The sequence below is a fragment of the Bos grunniens genome, chromosome 20 (genome assembly GCF_055505025.1).
Source record: "Bos grunniens cultivar Pamir isolate PY7600 chromosome 20, Bosgru_T2T1.0, whole genome shotgun sequence".
Classification (NCBI taxonomy): Eukaryota; Metazoa; Chordata; class Mammalia; order Artiodactyla; family Bovidae; genus Bos; species Bos grunniens.
The window spans coordinates 5,167,719-5,191,323 of NC_141184.1; the positions used below are offsets into that span (position 1 = coordinate 5,167,719).

General features: G+C 50.2%; 1 protein-coding gene and 1 non-coding gene across 3 annotated transcripts in view; one reads left to right on the forward strand and one right to left on the reverse strand.

Moving 5' to 3' along the window:
* The first annotated feature begins 789 nt into the window (after nt 1–789).
* Nucleotides 790–23,605, forward strand: part of UBE2QL1 (ubiquitin conjugating enzyme E2 QL1) — a 57,693-nt gene continuing 34,877 nt past the window's right edge. The window contains exon 1 of one of the 2 annotated variants that reach the window (XR_015148592.1): nt 790–2,083. Coding sequence is in view for 1 of the 2 variants with exons in the window: in XM_086361157.1 (XP_086217283.1) it covers nt 1,289–2,083 (795 nt within the window). In the remaining variant the exon portion in view is untranslated. The remainder of the gene's footprint in view (nt 2,084–23,605) is intronic. The other variant, XM_086361157.1, reaches the window with a different exon arrangement.
* TRNAC-ACA (transfer RNA cysteine (anticodon ACA)) lies at nt 5,241–5,313 on the reverse strand. Its single transcript has one exon. It is a non-coding gene; the product is annotated as a tRNA-Cys (tRNA).

Consider the following 23,605-nt stretch of genomic DNA (forward strand, 5'->3'; position numbering starts at 1 on the left):
CGTCGGACGCAAAAGCCAGTGCTCAGAGGTCCCTTCCTTCCCCTTTCGGAACGCAGGACCCCTGTGGCGTGGAGGGGACGAGAGGAGCCGGGCCGGGACGCAGGGGTCAATTCATGAAACGGTCATCTTCTAAATAAAGTCCTGACTCGAGGCGTGGTGGGGGCGGAGGGGGGTCGGGGCGGGGGCGGCTATTCTTTAGGGCCTTGCGGCGCTCACGCTCACTGAGTCCTACTTCCCAGTCCCCGATTCTTTGATTGGTCTTTGGGAAAGCGCTGGTTCCGCAGACCCGGGTCCCGGATTGCCGTGTGGGACCCCAGGCTCCACTTGGGACGAGGGAATCAGTAAACAGGTTGCTTTCCATCCTTTCCCCGACGTCCCCTTCCCCTCGGGATTGTTCGAATCAGGGGAAGCGAGGTCGGAGGTAGGTCACCGGCCGGCGGCCAAGCCTGGATCCCGGGGCGGAAAAGCTGGGGGCTTCCGAGACCCCGAGTGCGCGCCCACACACGCCCCTTGTCTCCCTACTTCGCATCCTCGTTCCGCTTCTGCCGGGCTCCGCGCGCGGCGCCCCCGCAGCCGGGCTCCCGGTGTGGCCGGCGCGCGCCGTTGTCTCCCCCCAGCGGCCGTGCGCTTGTAGCCGCCCGACCCGGGCGGGCGGCTGGGGGGGAGCGGAGAGGCTCGGCGCAGGCAGGCCCACGGCCCCGCCCCGCGCCCCCCCGCCCGGGCCGGCAGGACCGCCCCCTCCGCGCCGCGCGCGGCTCAGACGGAGCAGCCGCCTCTGCAATGTCAGCAGCCGCAGCGGCAGCGGCGGCGGCGGCGGAGACGCGAGCGGCAGCGGCCGGGGCCCCGCGGTAGCTGCCCGCGCGGCACGGCACGGCCGGAGCCCGCGGCCCCCCTCGCTGCCTCCGGGGCGCGGCGGCCGGCTCTGCGCGCCCCGGCGCGGCGCTCGGACTCGAAGCCAGCCCCGGCTGCGGCCGCGCACAAAGGACCGCGGACGCCGGGCTCCGGGGACCGGCCGGCGGGGACGGACCACCGCGCCGCGCGCCCTCCACGCCTCCGCTTCCCCGGCGGCCGGAGCCCGAGCCCGAGCCCGAGCCGGCCCCGTCATATGACAGCGGCGACCCAGCGGCCGGCGAGAGCGCGTGCTGCCCACTCGCCTGCGCCACGGCCGCCGGCGCCGGGGGTGGCCCGCGCCGCGCCCCGCTGAGTGGTCGCCGGTCGCCGCCCCGCGCGCCCCTCGGGCTCCGGGCGCAGGAGCCGAGGGGAGACCCCCGCCCGCGCCGAGCCTAAGATGGCCACGCTGCTCCGCAAAATCGGGCTCATCCGCCTGCACAACCGGGACACCGAGGACCCCAAGCACCACCACAACAACCACCGCGCCGGCGGCGGCGGCGGCGGCCCGCAGAGCGCGGCGCTGCGCGGCAAGGGCGGCGCCAAGAGCGGCGGCCACAAGCCCCCGCAGCAGCCGCACCCGGCCGGGGGCGCGGGCGACGCCAGCCCCGGGCCCGGCAAGGGCAAAGGCAAGCGCGCGGCGGAGCTGGCCCCGCGCGACAAGGCGCCGCCGCCGGCGGCGGTGGCGGCGGGGGCGCCGGGCGCCGGGGGCCCCCGAGAGCGGGCGGCGGGCGCCAGGGCGGGGCCGGGCCCGGCGGCGGCGGCGGCGGCGGCGGCGGGCGGCAGCCTGGTGCCCGCGGCGCGCCAGCAGCACTGCGCGCAGGTGCGCAGCCGGCGCCTCATGAAGGAGCTGCGGGACATCGCGCGCCTCAGCGACCGCTTCATCTCCGTGGAGCTGGTGGACGAGAGCCTGTTCGACTGGAACGTGAAGCTGCACCAGGTGGACAAGGACTCGGTGCTGTGGCAGGACATGAAGGAGACCAACACCGAGTTCATTCTGCTCAACCTCACCTTCCCCGACAACTTCCCCTTCTCGCCGCCCTTCATGCGGGTGCTCAGCCCGCGCCTGGAGAACGGCTACGTGCTGGACGGCGGCGCCATCTGCATGGAGCTGCTCACGCCGCGCGGCTGGTCCAGCGCCTACACGGTGGAGGCCGTCATGCGCCAGTTCGCCGCCAGCCTGGTCAAGGGCCAGGTAAGCGGGCGGGCGGGAGGCTCGCGGGGCGCGCGGGGCGCCCTTGAAACCTGCCTCCTACGGGGAGACGTCCCCCGGGCGCCTCCGCTCGACTTGCCTGAGCGGTTTCTCCCTTGCCCGCTTTCCCATGCCGTCGCTCCGGGTCTCCGCCTCTCCAGAATTCGGGTTCTCCCTCCCGCACACTCTCCTGTCTCCTCCTCCGTCCTTCTCGCTGATCGTCCCTCCCGATCTGCCTGTCCACCTCCGGTCCTCGCCTCAAACCTGCTGCCTCCATCCGCTCCTGCCTTTTTCCCCCTTGCGCCTCCACCATCTCCGCCTCTTCCCTCCCTCTCTGCCCCCTAATCCCCCTCTTTCCTCCCCTCCCGTCCCATCCCGCCCCCGCCCCCGCCCAGGTCTCCTCCGTGGCCTCCCCATCTCCTGTAGCCATAATCTCCCCGAAGGTGAAACTTTATATGGATCTCGTCATCTAAATGTCCAGCCCAGTTTATCGCCCCCTCACCCGCCACACACACAGAGGTTTTCCCCACCCCCGAATAGCTCAGGGATGCCCTGCGTGCGAGTTGGTGGTGGGGGGCGGGTGGGTTGTCTCTGCAGAGGGCCAGCTGCCTGCTGCCGAATCTGCTCGCTGGCCCTGCTTCGTCCTGATGGGCATCTAGTGCAAGGTGAAAATTCTGCTCTTGACAAATTTCACTGGAGAGGCAGAGGTGTGGTGTGAGTCGTTCTGTAAGTGACAGGCCAGACTCCCCCAGGAAACGCCTGGGACCTGCCTCTCACCAGGACCATCGGCTCCTGGGAGATCTAGCTCTCTCTCAGACCTATGAACTTCCTTCAGTTTCCTCATGCCCCCAGGGCTTAAATCCACCATCAGGGTTAAAGATTTTTGACGACTGAAATCAGGGGCAAGCTTGATGTCCGAGTCTTCTCGCCTCCTGCCCCAGATGGCAGCTTTACTGTAAAGAACCCCCAGAAAACCTGAGAACGGAGAATGAATGAACCTTCTGAAATCCCTTCCCCTAATCCCAGGGACGGGGGAGCCTGGTGGGCTGCCCTCTATGGGATCGCACAGAGTCGGACACGACTGAAACTACTTAGAAGCAGCAGCAGCAGCAGCAGCTGCAGGCAGAGGTGTGATGGTTTTTCTCTTCCCAAGCTATATGCTCTTGATCATGTTCAGGTTGGTTGATGTTTTCCTAAATCTCTATTGAGCATTGCTGCTACTGCTGCTGCTGCTGCTGCTAAGTCGCTTCAGTCGTGTCCAACTCTGTGCAACCCCCGAGACGGCAGCCCACCAGGCTCCCCCATCCCTGGGATTCTCCAGGCAAGAACACTGGAGTGGGTCTATTGAGCGTTACTTAAAAAAAAAAAAAAAGCATAGTTTTATGTGGGTGTGTTTTAGGTTTATGGAGAATCACTGTTTTGTTTAGGAGACCCCAAATGACCTCGATGTGCTCTTTCTACAGCCAGCATCTTAGAAGCCATCAGTCCCCTGTCACCTGCCTCTTCAGGATCTTTCACACTAATCAAATAATGCTTGTTCTGCCAATTTCACTAGAGGTGGAGCCCCTGGGATTCCACGCCAATTGCCTTGGCACTTAATTCTTGACTGAGGTCTGTTTTCACCAAGTAACTATCCTGCTAGTCCAGCTTTCCTGGGGTTTAGCTTCCGCTTGTTTCTCCAGTTTGAAACAGCATGAATGTGGCAGCTTTAGAAAGGCGAGGTTTAACGCTTTTACATCAGAAATTCACCCTGAAGCTTGTGATTTCGTGCTGGCTCTGATGTGATGGGAGCCTGCGATGGAATACAAGCCACGGGGGTCAGAGGGGGTCCCATTTATATTATCAGGATTCGTACAAATGATGGGGAAGACTTTTTCACAGCAATGCCATCTGTTGTTGGTATCAGAAAGCTCTGCTAATCAGAACTCTCTAGAACACTCTCTTACCATCTTTTATCCTTCATGGGGATGACTTTGAGGACATGGGGCAGAGGAATATCATTCTGCCTTATAATCATAGAATCATAGCATTTAGGTTTGGAAGCGATCCCAGAGGTCACATGGACCTCAGCATGCATTTTAAAGATGCAGGAAAATAAAGATTTCAAATGACAAGTAAGGACTTTTTTCCCTAAGAAGAGATCTATCTTAGTAAGTTGTTAATAAATATTTGCCACGTTCACATCAGTGCTGTGAGTGATCGTTCTGTTGGTGCCTCGGCACTTCTATTAAATTGGGCAAGTCCTTCGGTATATATTTCTTTTCTCCGTACTCCAAATTGAGAATCTTCATACAGTTGGCAAGATAGAGACCTCATTGTTGCAAGTAATTATCAACATTTTTATTTATTAGTTTCAAAATCTCAGTTGAACTCAGCACCTCCCCCACCTAGCATATTGTGTTATACTTAGCCTGTTCTAAAGTCTAGCATGTGAAATATCTGAAAGGAAGAGGATTCAGAAATTTTTAAAAATACCAATTCATTTCCTTTGCACTTTTCCTGCTAACTTCAGCATCCAAAAGAGCCGTGTAGGGTACACACAAACCCCTCAACATGCAGTGTAAGGACCGGAGGAATGGTCGCCCACCAGTGTCTCAGGCTTCTCTGTGGGACAGGGTCTGGGTAGTTTGGGGGCCCTGTGTGTTAGGCGCCTTTCCTGCTTTTGTGAATTTCCTACCTACAGGTTGTTCATCGCACGTACCTTGGTTACCGAATTATTTCCATAGTTAAAGGTAATAAATATGCTTTGCGAAAGCAATCAAAATACCTGATGAGGTTTTCAAAGAGAACCAAGAATGCTACCAAACCAATAATTACTTTAAAAGGCAGAACGGTTCCATTCTAGTTACCTTCCCCTCTCTGTCGGCACTTTCTTTTTTAGGATTCATTTTTCTTACTGGACAAAGTTAGAAAAGTCTCCGTTTCCTCTTTTGCAACTGCTAAGCTTAACTTTCTGAATTGGGGATAGCCTAAAGTCGATTTTGTTTCTCTGCCTTTAGACATGTCATAAAATACTTTTAGCAGAGCATAGCATAGTGAAGTCGCTTGTCGTGTCCGACTCTTTGCGACTCCATGGCCTGTAGCCTACCAGGCTCCTCTATCCTTGGGATTTTCCAAGCAAGAATACTGGAGTGGGTTTCCATTTCCTTCTCCAGGGGATCTTCCTGACCCAGGGATCGAACCTGGGTCTCCTGCATTGTAGGCAGACGCTTTACCATCTGAGCCACCAGGGAAGACAAAATACTTTTAAGGGTCATATTGAGAAGAGATCGGTTTTCTTAATCAAATGGTCGCATAAAGAAGAGATCTGCTTCACCATTTTGTGTTGAGCATTAAATGTTTGGGTTTATCTTTGCGGTGTGACGGATCAGCCATTTCACGTTACCTGACTCTTGGAGGCCCCATGTTATCAACATCTCTGGTGTGCTGCTTTAGGAATTTTGTCTGTTTTAAATTAACTTACCAAATATTTCTTCTGTATATATTCTGTGTAGAGATGGTGACGTACATACCTTGCCTGTTTATCACCAAATCTTCTTCTGACTCCAAAGAGACATTTTAGCTAACTCTTCGTTTGTGAAATTAAAAGAGAAATCGCCATGCCTTGGAGGGTCCTGCCCAGGCCATGCCCTGTGTGTACCGGGTCTCACTCCTGGAATAACTGATGATTCTACAGATGCCCTCTACTTGCACTTGTCTGAGCAGAAGGCTCCCCAAAGTGACTTGCTGTTGTTCAGTTGCTCAGTTGTGTCCGACTCTTTGTGACCCCATAGAATGCAGCACACCAGACTTCCCTGTCCTTCAGCATCTCCCAGAGCTTACTAAACCTCATGTCCATTGAGTCAGTGATGCCATCCAGCCGTCTCATCCTCTGTCATCCCTTTCTCCTCCTGCCCTCAATCTTTCCCAACATCAGGGTCTTTTCAAGCGAGTTGGCTCTTCACATCAAGTGACCAAAGTATTGGAGCTTCAGCTTCAGCAGTATAGGAGTCATAGTGGCTTGAGGGTACATTAAGTTGGGGTTCTATTTTCAGATCAGTGTCCCTCCTGAGTGTCTCCTTTTTAATTAGTGAGATATCACCCTGGGCAGGGGAACCAGATGGTGCTTGAAAGAGAGTTTCTTATTCCTCCTCTGCCCCCTTGGTGCCAGCCACAGGACTCAACCCAGCAGGAGGTCGATGCATTAGCAGCAGTGGCCCCTAGCATGTACTGTTGGCTCTGTGCCAAGCTCTGGGCAGCTGAGCATTAGGGTGATCAGCTTACCTGGCCCCGCTGTTCCAGTGGTCACTATACAGGTGAGGGAACCTTAGCTCCACGCCATCAGGGGAAGTGAATGCCGCTTCATGTGCTGATACCAGCAATGACTGTGAGGCTCTGAGCACCAGCCCACATTGGTGGTGGTTGTCCTTGATGGCAGAGTCACACGCAGGCCAGCTAGGACCCTGATTATCTCCAGCCGGTGGTTGGAGGTGACCTATGTGGTCATCATTTGTGTCCACAGAGGACAGGGACACAGTCAGCCATCAGCAGAAGAATTAGAACAGTCGGACTGAAACACCTTCAGTTCTCGGTGTTTGAACTAGAAGTAGGTAAGCGATTCTGGGACAGTTGAGTTTCCTGACAGCAATCGTTTCTGGAATTTTGGAACGCAGCAAAGTGGCAGGTGTCCAAGCTTGTGAACGTATGATGAAGAAGGAGCAGCCCTGCAGATCAGCTTTGGTTGATGATAAAGTGCATCTCGGAGGTCAACTTTAGCGCTTCAAGGGTTCTGTGTCATAGGTGTTCCTGAGTCTGGCGCACACACACACACAGCCCATCTTCAGGATTTCTTCCAAAGTACTAGGCCTGGAAGTAGCTTTTTACTTGTTACTGCACAATCTCCATGGCTTCCCAGGTGGCTCAGTGGTAAAGAACCTGTCTGCCAGTGCAGGAGTCTCGGGTTCAGTCTCTGGATGGGAAAGATCCCCTGGAGGAGGGCATGGCAGCCCACTCCAGTATTCTTGCCTGGGAAATCCCATGGATAGAGGAGCCTGGCGGGCTACAGTCCAGGGGGTCGCAAATGAGTCAAACACAACTCAGCGACTAGAAGCAAGCAAACGAAATCTCAAAAAGTAGCGAAGAACAGCCCTATGGGTTCCTAAAGTGTACTGGCGTCTGAGCTGTTGTAGTTCACACAACATTCTGAAAGCACTGTGTGGGTTTGCTAAGTCTCTGACCCAAAGTACCGCAGTCTGGGGCGCTCAAACAACAGGCATTTACTTCTCACCTTCTGGAGGCCAGAAGTCTGAGACCAAGGTGACAGCAGGCTTGGCTTCTTCTGAGGGGAGGAGGATGTTCTCAGGCCTCCTGCTCAGCTCGTAGACAGCCGTCTGCTCCCTGTGTCCCTGCGTGGCCTTCCTTCTGTCTCTGTGTCCTCACCTCCCCTTCTTGTAAGGACACTGGTCTTACTGGGTCAGTGAAAGGGAAAGTTGCCCAGTCGCATCCGGCTCTTTGAAACCCCATGGACTATACAGTCCCTGGAATTCTCCAGACCAGAATACTGGAATGGGTAGCCTTTCCCTTCTCCAAGGGATCTTCCCAACCCAGGGTTGAACCTAGGTCTCCTGCATTGCAGGCGGATTCTTTACCAGCTGAGCCACAAGGGAAGCCCAAGAATACTGGAGTGGGTAGCCTATCCCTTCTCCAGGGGATCTTCCTGACCCAGAAATTGAACCGGGGTCTCCTAGCATTGCAGGTGGATTCTTTACCAACTGAGCTATGAGGGAAGCCCTTGTGTTACTGGATCAGGGCCCACTCTAATGACCTCAGTTTGACATGATTACCTCTGCAAAGACCCTCCACACACCGATAGTTACCTTCTGAGGTGCTTGAGGGTAGGACTCCATGCTGAGTTTCGGTGGGATCACCGAACAGCCCCATGAGGAGCCCAAACAGGAATTTCTTAACCAGTTCAACCTCTTTTCTCTCGAGGCTGTTGCTGGTTTGCAGAGTAACATAAATGAAGCCCACCTGTGTGCACACAGGACCGCACTCAGTGGGGTCAGCTTGGAACAGAGACCGTGGCCCCTTTAAAGGGAAGCTAGGAGAAGCGGGTGTGTAAACAATGACAGCAGGGGCGTGGGTCATGCCATGTGACTCAACCAGGAGAGCAGATTCGGGGCGGGGGCGGGGGGTGTCTTATGAGTCACTCTGCCATTGCGTCCTGTGCCCTCGTGTAGGTGACAGAGGTCATCACCCATGCCGGATGACTCTGCGGCTGAGGTCTCCCTGTGCTCGATGGTTCGGAGGAAAAAATAGCTTGTTCCGCTATCAAGTAGGGCGGGCAGGAGGACACAGCCAGGCCTCTGCATCCTAAAATAGTCCCACGCCAACTTGGCGAGCTCCCACACGCCGGCTCCGCAGCGAGGCTGCTCATCCCGGGCTGACGGTGCAGTTCACAGCAGTAGTGACTCACTTTACCCGGAGTTGTAGCCTTTTCAGATCAGCACGTACAGAAGGAGGATGTACATGCCTTTGTGTTTACTTGTCTGATTTATACGAAACGGTGTAAAGGTTTATTTTCCTTTTTCAGGCTCAGGAGAGTTTAGGGGCTTTTCTTTGGACTTCAGTGGGACATGCCAAACCAACTAAGAAGTTGACGTTTGTTTTAACCCAGAGCCCTGCCCTTTCTCATCCCCAGGAACAGGCATATGTGATGCAGGTTTAGAAGGAAAGCAGCCTCAGTGGTACCACTCTGGGGGCAGTAAAGGGACCAGACAAATGACTTTCATGTCCATTTAAAAGATAAAATTAAAAAAAAAAAATACAGCCTCTAATAGTGGGTTCTCTGAGCCACATTTCTTTTGAATCCTAGATTCTTACCGGGTAGATAAGGTGGTGGGAAGGGCTTCACCAGTGGTTCAGTGGTAAAGAATCTGCCTGCCAATGCAGGAGCTGAAGGAGACACAGGTTCGATCCCTGGGTGGGGAAGATCCCCTGGAGGACGGCATGGCAACCCACTCCGGTATTCTTGCCTGGAGAATCCCATGGATGGAGGAGCCTGGCAAGCTACAGTCTATGGAGTTGCAAAGAGTCAAACTCGACTGAGGTGACTTTGCACACCCACACATGCAAGAGAGTGGGGAGATGGGATGGGATAGGGGAGGGGTAACTCCTATCCTCTCTGCTGGAGGTGGTCAGCCCTGGGTCCATTAGATGCTCTGGGAAGCCTTTGAATTATTCCAGTGCTCACATGTGTGCTCAGCCACTGAGTAGTGTCTGACTCTTCACAATCCCATGGACTGTAGCCCACCAGGCTCCTCCGTCCATGGGAATTCCCCAGGCAAGAATACTGGAGTGGGTTTCCATTTGCTCCTCCAGGGCATCTTCCCAACCCAGGGATCAAACCCATACCTCCTGCATTGGCAGGCAGATTCTTTACCACTGTGCCACTTGGGAAGCCCACATTATTCCAATGCCAGGCCCCCATCATCAAAGATTGAGATTTCTCATGGATAAGATCAGGCCCTAGTAGAGTCCTGCTGGAAAATCTACTTGATTGTAATGGATGACCAGGGCTGGACCAGACCTGCTCTTGTATTCCACATCCACCGTCTGTGGTCCCTCCTCCCACCAGCAGCCAGAGCTTCAGGCGGCGGTGGGTGTAACGAACTCTTCACCTGCCCCCCCACCCTTGCTTGAACTCACTGTCCTGTGTCCACCCTGACCAGCCCTCTGGAAGCCCTGCTTGTGTAGAAGAGACCGTCACATGACCCAGGCCTGCCTCCCTGGACTAAGGAGTGGAAGCGCTGCAAAAAGGGAGCGTGAGTGTCAAAAGAGTCCTCACCTCAGATCAGACACAGCTCCAAGGGCTCAGGTGCAGGATCACCCAGAACTGGATGATAACTAGCTGGTTCATGCACTGTAGGCATTTCGTGCCCGCTCTGTGCCAGGCACACACTGGGCACACAGTGAATAAAATTTGTGGAAAGTGCTGGTCACCAAGAACTATCTGCTGCTGCTGCTATTGCTGCTAAGTCGCTTTAGTCGTGTCCAACTCTGTGCGACCCCATAGATGGCAGCCCACCAGACTCCCCCGTCCCTGGGATTCTCCAGGCAAGAACACTGGAGTGGGCTGCCATTTCCTTCTCCAATGCATAAAAGTGAAAAGTGAAAGTGAAGTCACTCAGTCATGTCCGACTCTTCGTGACCCCATGGACTGCAGCCTACCAGGCTCCTCCATCCATGGGATTTTCTAGGCAAGAGTACTGGAGTGGGGTGCCATCGCCTTCTCCGAAGAACTATCTAGTGATTGCTATTCAGTTGCTCCATCATGTCCGACTCTTTGCAACCATGTTGACTGCAGCATGCCAGGCTTCCCTGTCCTTTACTATCTCCCAGAGTTTGCTCAAACTCATGTCCATTGAGAAGGAGGTGCTATCCAACCATCTCATCTTCTGCCACCCTCTTCTCCTCCTGCCCTCAATCTTTCCCAGCATCAGGGTGTTTTCCAATGTGTCGGCTCATTACTTCAGGTGGCCAAAGTATTGGAGTTTCAGCTTCAGCATCAGTCCTTCCAATCAATATTCAGGGTTGATTTCCTTTAGGATTGACTGGTTTGATCTCTTTGCTGTCCAAGCGACTCTCAAGAGTCTTCTCCAGCACCACAGTTTAAAAGCATCATATCTTCAGTGCTGAACCTTTTGTAAGGTCCTACTCTCATGTCTGTACATGACTACTGGAAAAACTGTAGCTTTGACTACATGGGCCTTTGTCAGCAAAGAGATGATTAGTAGGGATGATGCGAAACCCCCTCACATGTGTCTATGATATGTCCAGCAGTCCTGCAGTTACTGCTTGCTTAGTATTTAGAAACGGCCTGTTCACTGGTGTGTACAGACTGGACACCTGGCCATGGCCTGCGTGTGCATTGGGGACTTATGAGAGGCAGGGTTCTGGGGTCAGCAGGGTTTTCCAAGCTTCTGCGTAACTATCCCAGCAGGAACGCTCATTGCAGGTACCTGATTGTAACACTGAGGGTTAGCCTGCTTTTCTGAGTTTTGTTTCACTGCTCAGTTCGGTTCAGTCACTCAGTCGTGTCCAACTCTTTGTGACCCCATGGACTGCAGCATGCCAGGCTTCCCTGTCCATCACCAACTCCCAGAGCTTGCTCAAACTCATGTCTGTCAGATCCATGGTGCCATCCAGCCATCTCATCCTCCTCTGTTGCCCCCTTCTCCTCCTGCCCTCCATCTTTCTCAATCAGGGTCTTTTCCAGTGAGTCAGTTTTTTGCATCAGGTGGCCAAAGTATTGGAGTTTCAGCTTCAGCATCAGTCCTTCCAGTGAATATTCAGGACTGCTTTCCTTTAGGATGGACTGGACAAAGGACCCCAGATGGAGAGCATCAGGGGAATAAACAGAATTGGGACCGACCAGGTGGCGTTGGTTAGGAGAGGAGGGCCGGGTGGGGCCTGGGAGAGGGAGGAAGTGGCCAGAAGGTGCCGCTGCCCACCTGGCGGGTCTGGGGTGGTCTACCTCCTCCTCCCAACCTGGCTTCTCCTCGCCCCACCGTCTCCCTACAGGCGTGTCATCCCCGCTTGGCTTCCTGTGGTGCCCCGTCCAGCTGCTCCATCCCCTTCCGTCCTCCCTGCTGGCGTTGCTCTGGTTCCTCTAAACCCTCACCTGGCCTTCTCACGCCCTTGGTCATGACCATTATAGAATACATCCAAACCCCCAATCAGCACCCACCCAGGGTGTGGCTCTTCCCACCAGGGCCCCCCGGGAGGTCCCTCTCCCACCAGCCCCACCCTCTCAGGGCACACCGTAGGTCTCCCCCTTTGCTGAGCTCACAGGCCCACCCGGATCTGGAAAGCTCCCCCGTTCATCAGTTGAGCCCCTTCCATCCTCCAAAACCCTGCCGAGACGCCTTAGCTCCCGAGGAAGACTCCTCCATGACTCCTCCAATAACTCGAGGGCTCTGTTCTCTAATACCTCCGAGTGGTCTGGACAATGTTGATTTCTATGCTGATCCTGCTAGACTGCATTACCTTTCTGCAGCTCTGTTTCACGTTCCCCTCACCCAATACTCAGCATATCATATGTGCTGAACAAATGTGTCCATTACCAATTTGCTCAACTGAGCACACACCCCATCCCCTCCACTCATAGCTATTTGAAATACAGTAAGGCTGTGAATTTGCCAGGTGCTTCCTGTGGGCCGGCTGCTGTGCAAATGCTTTAGTGGGTCATTTGATTAAATCCTTCCAACAGCCTATGGGGTAGGTGCTGTTGTTAGCCCCTTCTTACAGAGGGGGAAACTGAGGCTCATTGAGGTTGAATCTGTGCCCGAGGCAGATGGCTAGTAAAAGGGCAGAGCTGAGATGTCACCAGGCAGTCTGTCAGAGCCACCTGGTTCCTGTGGGCTGTCACATTGGCAGGTGGCACCCCCCCCAACCCTGACCAGGTAGCACGTGCAGCTGGGTCATTCTCATGGGTCCCCACGCTCCTCAGGGATAGCTTTGTAAGGGTAACATGCTTGATTTTGCTACAACTCAGAATTAATACACAAGGGGTGGGACTTGATGTAGCCATCAAATCTAATCTAAAATTCCGTAGTTTATGGTACAGAATTTTCCACAAACTTAAACAACTGTATTGGCCCAAATTCAACAGTCAGCAGCTTGTATCTATTATGTCAAATGGAAGAAAGTTTTAATTCTTTCAAAGTATAGGAGAAAGAGAATTATTGCTTCATTATTTCTTCTATACACAAAAAGGAAAGACATTTTAAAGATTCTGAAGATAACTGGAGAAAGAAATGCTTTCTGAAGGTAATGGTTACATTGGTGAAGCCACACAGGTTGAAGAAATTACTACTTTAAAAATAGTTTCTGTAAAATAATAATTCTCCATCACAATATTTAGCAAGTATCCCCAAGATTTTTTATTATTATTATTAAGAGTTCTTGATGAGAGAAGGAAATCCTATATTTTAGTGGATCAGATTACATTTTAAAAGTGAATTCAGCTCACTTGAGAATTGAAGGAGAAATTTCCCAGAAAAATATTGTTAAGGGGGTACTTGCCATTTTTTGATGGTGAAAATCAGACATTTCCAAACATCAGAATATGAAATTACAAAATGTTATTATATGGTATTATAATAAAAAGCAGCTATTCTTGTTTTGCAAAATTGGTCGTTTTGTGCACACACACACACACACACGCGCGCGCGCGCGCGCACACACACAACAATTGCTTTTCCTTACCAATACATATGAATGAGAGTGATTTTGACTGTCAGGCTGGGAGCCGGTTTTGCTTCCCAAGAGACCCCAGCTAGGTATTGCGTGTAACTGTACAAAGTAAGCTTTCACTACAGCGAGGATTAACCTGTGTCCGTCTTCCACGATTGGAGGCACACCCTACCCTGCTCTGCTCCCCTGCCAGCGGAAATAACATGAAGGAAACTTGAAACTGAATTTGTTACAAGCTTAAATTAATTGTAACAAGGTGACATGCGCTTTTACAATGTAACTTTTAAAAGTCATCCGAATACTAAATGAATCATGATTTCTTTAATCTCAGTTTGTACAAGAGGACTAAGTCTCAGGGAAGTGTCCTCTGTAGGTCACGTGTGAGGGGACACACTCCCCTGAGGTTGGAGCCCCTCCAGCTTGGCCTGGGGAAGGCTGCTGCTGCTAAGTTACTTCAGTCGTGTCCGACTCTGTGCGACCCCAGAGACGGCAGCCCACCAGGCTCCCCCGTCCCTGGGATTCTCCAGGCAAGAACACTGGAGTGGGTTGCCATTTCCTTCTCCAATGCATGTAAGTGAAAAGTGAAAGTGAAGTTGCTCAGTCCTGTCTGACTCTTAGCGACCCCATGGACTGCAGCCCACCAGGCTTCTCCGTCCGTGGGATTTTCCACGCAAGAGTACTGGAGGGGGTGCCATTGCCTTCTCCAGCAGAGCCCCGCAAATATGCGGGTTAGGGTCCTCAGGAAGCCCTCACCCGGTGAACGCCTGACGCTAACACAGAGGAGCTCCCGTAGCGGCCCTTGTGGCCCCTCCCCTCACAGAACCGCTTGTTTTTCCCTTGATCACTTTTATACTGCGTATTAGGAAATACTGTAATCTTAGCCCGTAAAAGACAAAGTTTTTCTATAAGGACCAACCGGTAAAATTACATTAAGCGTAAAGGAAATTATTTTAATTCATAACTAAAACTAATCTAATAAAAAGTGACTTTGAACCCTACTGGATTGAATTACAGTGATTTTTGTTTCTGTAATTTTATTTAAAAGATCCTGGCATCCGCCTTTTCATAGACAAGAGAGATGGATGCCTTTTGGTTATTCTTGCAGATCAGAGAAGGAACCAGAGGCCCCAGGAGCCCCTTCCTACAACCTCAGATCCCACAAGGCCACCCTGAGCATCTGTGGACATCTGGAGACCCCTCCTCAGAACAATGCATCAAATGCACAAAATAAAATTCACAGGAAAACAGTCCAACTTAGGAATATAGTTATCACCTTTTTAAAATGATGAACTAAAACGTGAAGTTAAAAAGCACGACTTTATTGACACATTTAGTATCAAGACCTAGTTAGTGGGGTCCAGTGGCTAAGACTCCATGCTCCCAATGCAGGGGCCCAAGTTCCATCCCTGGTCAGGGAGCTAGATTCCACAGCCAAATAAATAAAAATAAATATTAAAAAGAAATCTATTTACTGTCCTAACTGGACATAGAAAGAAACTGATGACATTTCAAGCTATCCACAACTGTTGCGTGAGTTTTAAATGTCTGGGATTTCTCTTGGTAACAAAATGAAAGCAATGCTAAATCTGCTCTGCTCTGTTACTTCCAAGCACAACTAAAGGAAGTGCTGAACTGCAGTTAGGAGTTAATGAAAATAAAGACAGCTTTTGCATCTAAGCTTATGTTCCCTTGAGGATTCGTGGCCCCTGGAGCCCATGGCTCTAGGTGTTGAGAGCTGTCTTGGGAAAGAACTTAAGTCTTACCACACAGCTCATGGCCAGGACCTCTGGGGATGAGGTTCAGGACCCCAGCATGTAGCTCAGTCATGGTCTTGTTGGGTGGACTTGGGATAAAGCCATGGACCTCACGCAGGGGCTGGCTGCACCCCAACCCCTCTTCCCAAGCCTGCTTCCCACCTGAGCCTCAGTTGCCTCACCTGAAAATGACCCCACATCACAGGTATATTATGATGCTCAAAGGAAATGATGGCCGCAGGTGCCTTGCATACAGGAGGTGATCAATAGATGCTTCTTCTTATAAAAGTAGAATTTTACTGAAATAAACACATAAGAAAAGTACAACCAACGATCCAGAAGTGGTTTCCCATCAATATCCATCACAGGAAGCAATCTGCTTTCATGAGTATTAGTATTTCCGAGTGATACTGACATTCAGTTGGTTCGATTTTTTTTTCTTTATTTGATCAGAGTTTTATAATATTCACAAAAATCACAGTGCAGCCCCCTCTTTGCTCTCTCAGAACTGTCACCTACCCTTGTGGACTCCTGTCATCACCCGCTGACTCTCCATCATCAAGTCATTTTATATTGTTAAGAGTTGATTTCTAATACAAACCATGATTGTGTTATCCAAGCACAGGTTTGAGAGCTTTTTCAGCTTTACAGCCTTGCTCTCCAAGAACCCTCTTTGTTAGCAGTATCTTTAAATTACCTTAATTTCTGCTGCTGCTGTTAGAAAATCACATTGAAGAATATAATTATTTCACACATTTATCTTCTCTCAATCACATCTTGGTTGAGATGCTTTCTTTATTACAGAATTTGAAGTCCATATGAAAACTTTGGGGCTTCCATTTTGTTTCAAGATGAAAAGCTGAGTCAGAAATCAAATTTTAAATGTTTTCAAATGCTATGGTTTCCAGTAGTTATCACAGGTCACACAGAATGAACACAAATTGCCTCAGTACAACTGAAAGAGAGTTTCACTTAGTGGTTCTTTGCCTGACTGATAACCTTTAGAGAAAGTCTTTTCTTTTTTTTTTTTTTTAGAGTGTATATACATGTATATTTGTATATATATATATATATATATATGAATAAGTATACATAGGTATTTATGTATACACATACACATGTATATACATCCTTGTCCCTCATTGGCTATTATAAAATATTGATTGTAGTTCTCTGTGCTATATGTTAGATCCTTGTTTTTTATCTGTTTTATATGTTGTAGCGGTATGTATGCTAATCCCAAACTCAAGGAAAAGTCTTTCTTTAATGAAATTCATAAGAAGTGTAGTTGAAATGTTCAACCCACCTATGTATACAATATATTACAATAATTGGAAGATAATCAACATCAAACACCAATCTTCTCTTATTGCTTGGTCAGCTAAGGCTCTGAGCATTGGCCTGGAAACTGGGCTAAGGCGTCCTGCATTTGACAAAAGAGTGACTAGATGTCTTCGGGGTTTTTTCCAGCTCTTAAGACTCCGATGAATGGAGCCAGCATTCTCAGGAGGAGAGGGAATAGTGTACGGTTCGTTGGTCCTCCAGGATGTTTGTGTTGTTTCTGTTGTACTCCCACTGATTTCCCGCAAAGTTAGCAATACTGAAATCTGAAATTCAACCTCTGAGATCACCAGAGACATGAAGCCCCCTCCCATCCCCAGGGGCTCTCAGCTTGCAGGGTGCATCAGTCTAAGAAGCTGTTTCGTGGAAGTAGATTCTGTAACAACATCTAAATCACTGTGTGGGCCTGGGTGGTGTTGCCATAACTACCCCTGTAGGTTGGTAATGTTTTCAGCACTGTAGTCAGCAAATAGAAACGGTTCTACCCAGCACTGCTCAGACTGTTTATTTCACAGGCATTTATGTCTCTTTTCCCCTCCTGTAAACTCATTATTTGGCTGTCATTGAACCTTCTGGTTGAGATCATTTAGTTGCCCTACCCTAAGAAAGGCTTCGCAGATGGCGTTAATGGTAAAGAACCCGCCTGCCAATGCAGGAGATGTAAGAGATGAGGGTTCAGTCCCTGGGTTGGGAAGATCCTGGAGGAGGAAATGGGAACCCACTCCAGGATTCTTTCCTGGAGAATCCCATGGATAGAGGAGCCTGGTGGGCTACAGTCCATAGGGTCACAAGGAATTGGACATGACTGAAGCAATTTAGCACACACCCCAAGAAAAAATATCAATAGCCCTCAATCTGCAGCTTGGCCCCAACCATGTACCACTTAGAAGTCTCAGAGGACAGCTGATCACCCCATTCAGATGAGGAGGCACCTAGCAGCTGTTGGTCAACCCCTGACTTGATTGCCCTTGGGGCTAAGATGCCTCACAAGAACAGACGACCATTGTTTAACCTTTTCGGGGTGTTTGAAGAAGGGATAGATGGTCTCATGCCATCTCTGTGGCCAGGAGAAACCCAAGGTCTTCAGAGCTGGGTCTTGATCAGCGCCCAACCCAGAAAGACACCCACAGCCCAGAACTCTAAGCTCAAATCTGGAAGGAAGTGTAGGAAGGATGCAGCCAATGGCAGGAGGTGAGAGCCACAGGTCTGCGTGGAGGAAGGAGTGAGCATGCTGGCCAGCAGGGCTCTCTGATAGACGTGGACAAGCCAGATTGTGGAGGAAGGAGTGAGCATGCTGGCCAGCAGGGGCTCTGATAGAAGTGGACAAGCCAGATTGTGGAGGAAGGAGTGAGCATGCTGGCCAGCAGGGGCTCTGATAGACGTGGACAAGCCAGATCCCCACCTCGGAGCAGTGCTTGCATTCAGCATTGCTGCTGACAGAGCACTTCTCCTGCGGCTTCCTGGGGATCCAAGATGAGAGGAAGGCCAGCCTGAGGAGCAGGGCAGACTAGCAGACCCAAGGGTACAGTAAGTGCCTGTTTTATTGAGCTCTCAAGGGCAATGTCATTGAACCAGACCATTACTCCTCAAGTGGGGACTAGGAGCTTAGTGATAATTTCCAAGAGGGATTTTCTCTCCCTGTTGTCTCATTCTGTAGCATCATTAAGTAGGTGTTGTCAAATATTCAAGTTTGAGGGCTACTAATTAGAAAGATCACTTCTTAACAAATAGGTGGGGGAAAAGTGGAAACAGTGACAGATTTTATTTTCTTGGGCTCCAAAATCATTATAGTCTGTGACTGCAGCCATGCAATTAAAACACACTTGCTTCTTGGCCAAAAAGCTATGACAAACCTAAACAACGTATTAAAAAGCAGAGGCATCATTTTCCCTACCAAGGTCCATGTAGTCAACGCTATGGGTTTTCCAGTAGTCATATCCAGATATTAGTTGGACCATAAAGAAAAATGAGCACCAAAGAATTGATGCTTTTGACCTGTGGTGCTGGAGAAGACTCTTGAGAGTCCCTTGGACTGCAAGGAGATCAAACCAGTCGATCCTAAAGGAAATCAACCCTGAATATTCACTGGAAGGACTGATGCTGATGCTGAAGCTGAAGCTCCAATCCTTTGGCCACCTGATGCAAGGAGCTGACTCATTGGAAGTGACCCTGATGCTGGGAAAGATTGAGGGCAGGAGAAGAAGTGGATGACAGAGGATGAGATGGTTGGATGGCGTCACCGACTCAATGAACATGAGTTTGAGAAAATTCTGGGAGACAGTGGAGGACAGGGAAGCCTGGTGTGCTGCAGTCCACGGGGTTGCAAAGAGTCAGACACAACTTAGTGACTGAATAAAAACAATAACAATTAGGAAGAAGACAGTCTGCCAGGAAGGGCTGGACAGAATGAACTTGTTACAGGACTCCTCGAGGTAAAAGACCACCCTACTAGTGTGCATTCAGGACAGAAGGAGCCTTGTCCAGAATTCCTGTGGAGCAATCCTCAGAGTCAATGGAAACTTCCATTCTGTGCCATTGAATTAAGTCGACCCAAAAATTAAAGGAAAATTTAAGATTTTTGCCACAAGGAAACACTTCTGACATGTCAGCTTTCTAAACCTATGGTGAATTTCATAATTTGTTTGGTCTTCAGAAGAACAATGCAGTGTTATTAACTAGTCTTACAAGTCAAGCATAGTTTGAGTGATAGAATTTTTCATCTTACAAGTCAAGCATAGTTTGAGTGACAGAATTTTTCATAAGTCATCTTTCAGAAGTGTGAATGTCTAAATCACCCATTTATTTGCTCCTCAGTATTTCCCTTTCTTTTTCATGTTATTTTCTCTACATAATTACAGTGAATATTGGTGTATTGTACCCAATCTTCATTTTCCCCATTTCCCGCCAATCTCATTTATCCCACTACTCTCTGCCAGGCTTTTAAGTCAGTTCAGTTCAGTTCAGTCACTTAGTCATGTCCGACCCCATGAATCTCAGCACTCCAGGTCTCCCTGTCCATCACCAACTCCCAGAGTTCACCCAAACTCATGTGCATCGAGTCGGTGATGCCATCCAGCCATCTCATCCTCTGTCGTCCCCTTCTCCTCCTGCCCCCGATCCCTCCCAGCATCAGGGTCTTTTCCAATGAGTCAATTCTTTGCGTGAGGTGGCCAAAGTACTGGAGTTTCAGCTTCAGCATCAGTCCTTCCAATGAACATCCAGGACTGGTCTCCTTTAGGATGGACTGGCTGGACCTCCTTGCAGTCCAAGGAACTTGCAAGAGTCTTCTCCAGCACCACAGTTCAAAAGTATCAATTCTTTGGTGCTCAGCTTTCTTCACAGTCCAACTCTCAGATCGATACATGACTACAGGAAAAACCATAGCCTTGACTAGATGGACCTTTGTTGGCAAAGTAATGTCTCTACTTTTGAATATGCTATCTAGGTTGGTCATAACTTTCCTTCCAAGGAGTAAGCATCTTTTAATTTCATGGCTGCAATCACCATCTGCAGTGATTTTGGAGCCCCCCAAAATAAAGTCTGACACTGTTTCCACTGTTTCCTCATCTATTTCCCATGAAGTGATGGGACCAGATGCCATGATCTTTGTTTTCTGAATGTTGAGGTTTAAGCCAACTTTTTCACTCTCCTCTTTCACTTTCATCAAGAGGCTTTTGAGTTCCTCTTCACTTTCTGCCATAAGGGTGGTATCATCTGCATATCTGAGGTTATTGATGTTTCTCCCCAAAATCTTGATTCCAGCTTGTGCTTCTTCCAGCCCAGCATTTCTCATGATGTACTCTGCATATAAGTTAAATAAGCAGGGTGACAATATACAGCCTTGATGTACTCCTTTTCCTATTTGGAACCAGTCTGTTGCTCCATGTCCAGTTCCAACTGTTGCTTCCTGACCTGCATATAGGTTTCTCAAGAGGCAGGTCAGGTGGTCTGGTATTCCCATGTCTTTCAGAATTTCCCACAGTTTATTGTGATCCACACAGTCAAAGGCTTTGGCATAGTCAATAAAGCAGAAATAGATGTTTTTCTGGAACTCTCTTGCTTTTTCCATGATCCAGCAGATGTTGGCAATTTGATCTCTGATTCCTCTGCCTTTCTAAAACCAGCTTGAACATCTGGAAGTTCACAGTTCACATATTGCTGAAGCCTAGCTTGGAGAATTTTGAGCATTACTTAACTAGCATGTGAGATGAGTGCAATTGTGTGGTAGTTTGAGCATTCTTTGGCATTGCCTTTCTTTGGGATTGGAATGAAAACTGACCTTTTCCAGTCCTGTGGCCACTGCTGAGTTTTCCAAATTTGCTGGCATAATGAGTGCAGCACTTTCACAGCATCATCTTTCAGAATTTGAAATAGCTCAACTGGAATTCCATCACCTCCACTAGCTTTGTTCATAGTGATGCTTTTAAGTCAGGAAGTCACAATATTTACAGAGAGGTAGCATATTAGAAGGAAAAGGCAATGGCACCCCACTCCAGTACTCTTGCCTGGAAAATCCCATGGACGGAGGAGCCTGGAAGGCTGCAGTCCATGGGGTCGCTAAGAGTTGGACGCGACTGAGTGACTTCACTTTCACTTTTCACTTTCATGCATTGGAGAAGGAAATGGCAACCCACTCCAGTGTTCTTGCCTGGAGAATCCCAGGGACCGGAGAGCCTGGTGGGCTGCTATCTATGGGGTAGCACAGAGTTGGACACGACTGAAGTGACTTAGCAGCAGCAGCATATTAGAAAATATTTCAGAATGCTCTAGAAGGTTTCACTCTGAGGTTGGCTGAGTGAACCCTTTGAACCCTTTAAAACGTATTCCTTGCAAACCTTAAGCAGGTGCCATGTGTTAAGTTTAACATACAGTGATTCCAGTATTATTTTGACTTAATAAAACTTTTACTGTTGTACAAACCAGAAGATTGTGCAGCAGACAGTCTGGGGAAAGGGTTTGGTAGCAACTGGAAGGGGAGAGAAGGCCACCAGTGCAGAGGAGGGTGGGGTTTCCTCCGTGCTGGGCCTTGGGTGGAGCACCCCTCCAGTTCTTTATGCTGCCTGTTGCTGCTAAGTTGCCTCAGTTCTGTCTGACTCTTTTCAACCCTGTGGACTGTAGCCCCCCAGACTCCTCCGTCCATGGGGTTCTCCAAGCAAGAATACCGGAGTGGGTTGCCATTTCCTCTTCCAGGGGATCTTCCCGACCCAGGGATGGAACCCGTGTCTGTTACCTGTCCTGCCTTGGCAGGTGGGTTTTTTTACCACTAGTGCCACCTGGGAAACCCTCTTTACGCTGGTATAGACTGCAAGGTTACCTGTTATGACACTGCACTGGCCTCAAGCCATGCTCTGGCCAGGGGATCCAGGTGCCAGGCCTTGATTCAAAGATCTCCTCAAACCCAGTTAGGCTTAGTTAGCATTTGTATTATGATTTTATACTGAAATTTTGTTCCAGAAGATTCTAAGTTTTCTGTGGAATCTTGGAATTAAGCAGAGTTGGGGAAACACATTGACCTGTAGACCCGGATTTCAGTGCTGCTTACTGAGCTGTGATGACATTTGGTATTTCCTTGGCATGCAACCAGATCTCTCCCCAATATAGCATGGTTTAAAGTCCTGTGCTGGGAACACTGAAGGGCTTCCCTGGTGGCTCAGATGGTAAAGAATGCAACTGCCATGCAGGAGATCTAGCTTCAGTCCCTGGTTTGGGGAGATCTCATGGAGCAGGGAATGGCTGCCCACTCCGGTATTCTTGCCTGGAGAATCCCATGGACAGAGGAGCCTGGTGGGCTACAGTCCACGGGGTCACAAAGAGTAGGTCACAACCAAGCACAGGGCACAAGCACAGGAGCTAAAGCTATGAGAGCCTCGAAATCCTGCATCTCACGAAATTCCAAAGTCAAGGTGGTGAGCCGTCTCATCAATGGGAAATCCCCTCATTCAGATCCTGTGGGATTGCTCAGCATGCAGACTGTTCGTGTGTCTGTAGGGTTCCGAAGGCCTTTATCAGAAGTAGCTGATTTCACTGTCTCCTATGTGAGGTTTCTTGTCCAATTCTGGCTGCCTTTCCTAGTCGGAGCTGAACAGGATTGGTCATGTGGAAGTCAGAACAAACCCCTGCCAGCCCTCCCCGGGGGCTCGGAGGCTCTGGGGTCAGCAAAGGTGGCCTTTGCAGGCCTTCCCGCTGGGCTGCGCGACCCCGCCCCAAGTGTGCATGCCAGTCTCAGGCCACCCTGAGTCAGACTAGCGCCCCCGCAGTGGGAGCATCTCCCTAGAGGAGGAGTACCTTCTCCCGGGGGGAGCACTTTGGTGTGGCTTCCAGGGGGCTTGTGGGGCCATGGGGACTAGCCCAGCCCTTCCGCCTAGTAGACACCCCATAGCTATTATAGAAGGAAGTTGAGTTCGTAACCTTCCAGTAGCCAAGACCGTGAATCATCAAAGAAAGATTAAAGGTGTTGAGTGCACTGTAATTACAGTGTCAGTAAGGTGGACATTTTTAGCAACAGACACTCCATCAAGATGATGTTTCTGGTTGACACTGAGTATCGAAATAATTTCACCCCCTGCAACATGAGCATCCCAGGTGATCTGAATTTTTTGTTTCTCCTCTAAACACCAAATGATCCTGGTGTCTTAGTAAATGAGAATTCCTCTCATGAGCTTTTTAATTATGTGCCCTTGAAGTGTCCTCATTCGATTTGCCAGAAAACAGACCACAGGGACACTCATGAAGGCTGGCATTTAGAGTCCAGGAAAGAGTGAGCGAGGGTCCTGCCCACTGTCCTCAGATGATCAGTCCGCACGGAGGGCTGGATCTTTATTTTGTCAAGTCAGTTTAATGGGAAAGAGCTCCCCTGTAAATGTCTGTCTCTCTGTGGTCTTCACCTGATTGGGGTTTCGATGAGGCCAGATCATTTCATTCTGTCCTCTCCCCCTCCTTCCTCTCAGCGGTGACTTTCCTTACTCGAGCCTGTCCTGGGCTGTATTATTATGGGAGGGCTGCGGCAGCCAGCAAGCGCCACAGTCTGGGTGGCTACACAGCAGACATTTATTTGTCACAGTCCTGGAGGCTGGAAGTCAGACCACGGTGTCCACAGGGCTGGTCTCCTTGGAGGCTTTGCTCCTTGGTGTGTAGACAGCCATCTCCTCAGTGTCCTCACGTGCCCGTCCCTGTGTGTGTCCTGATCGCCGCCTCT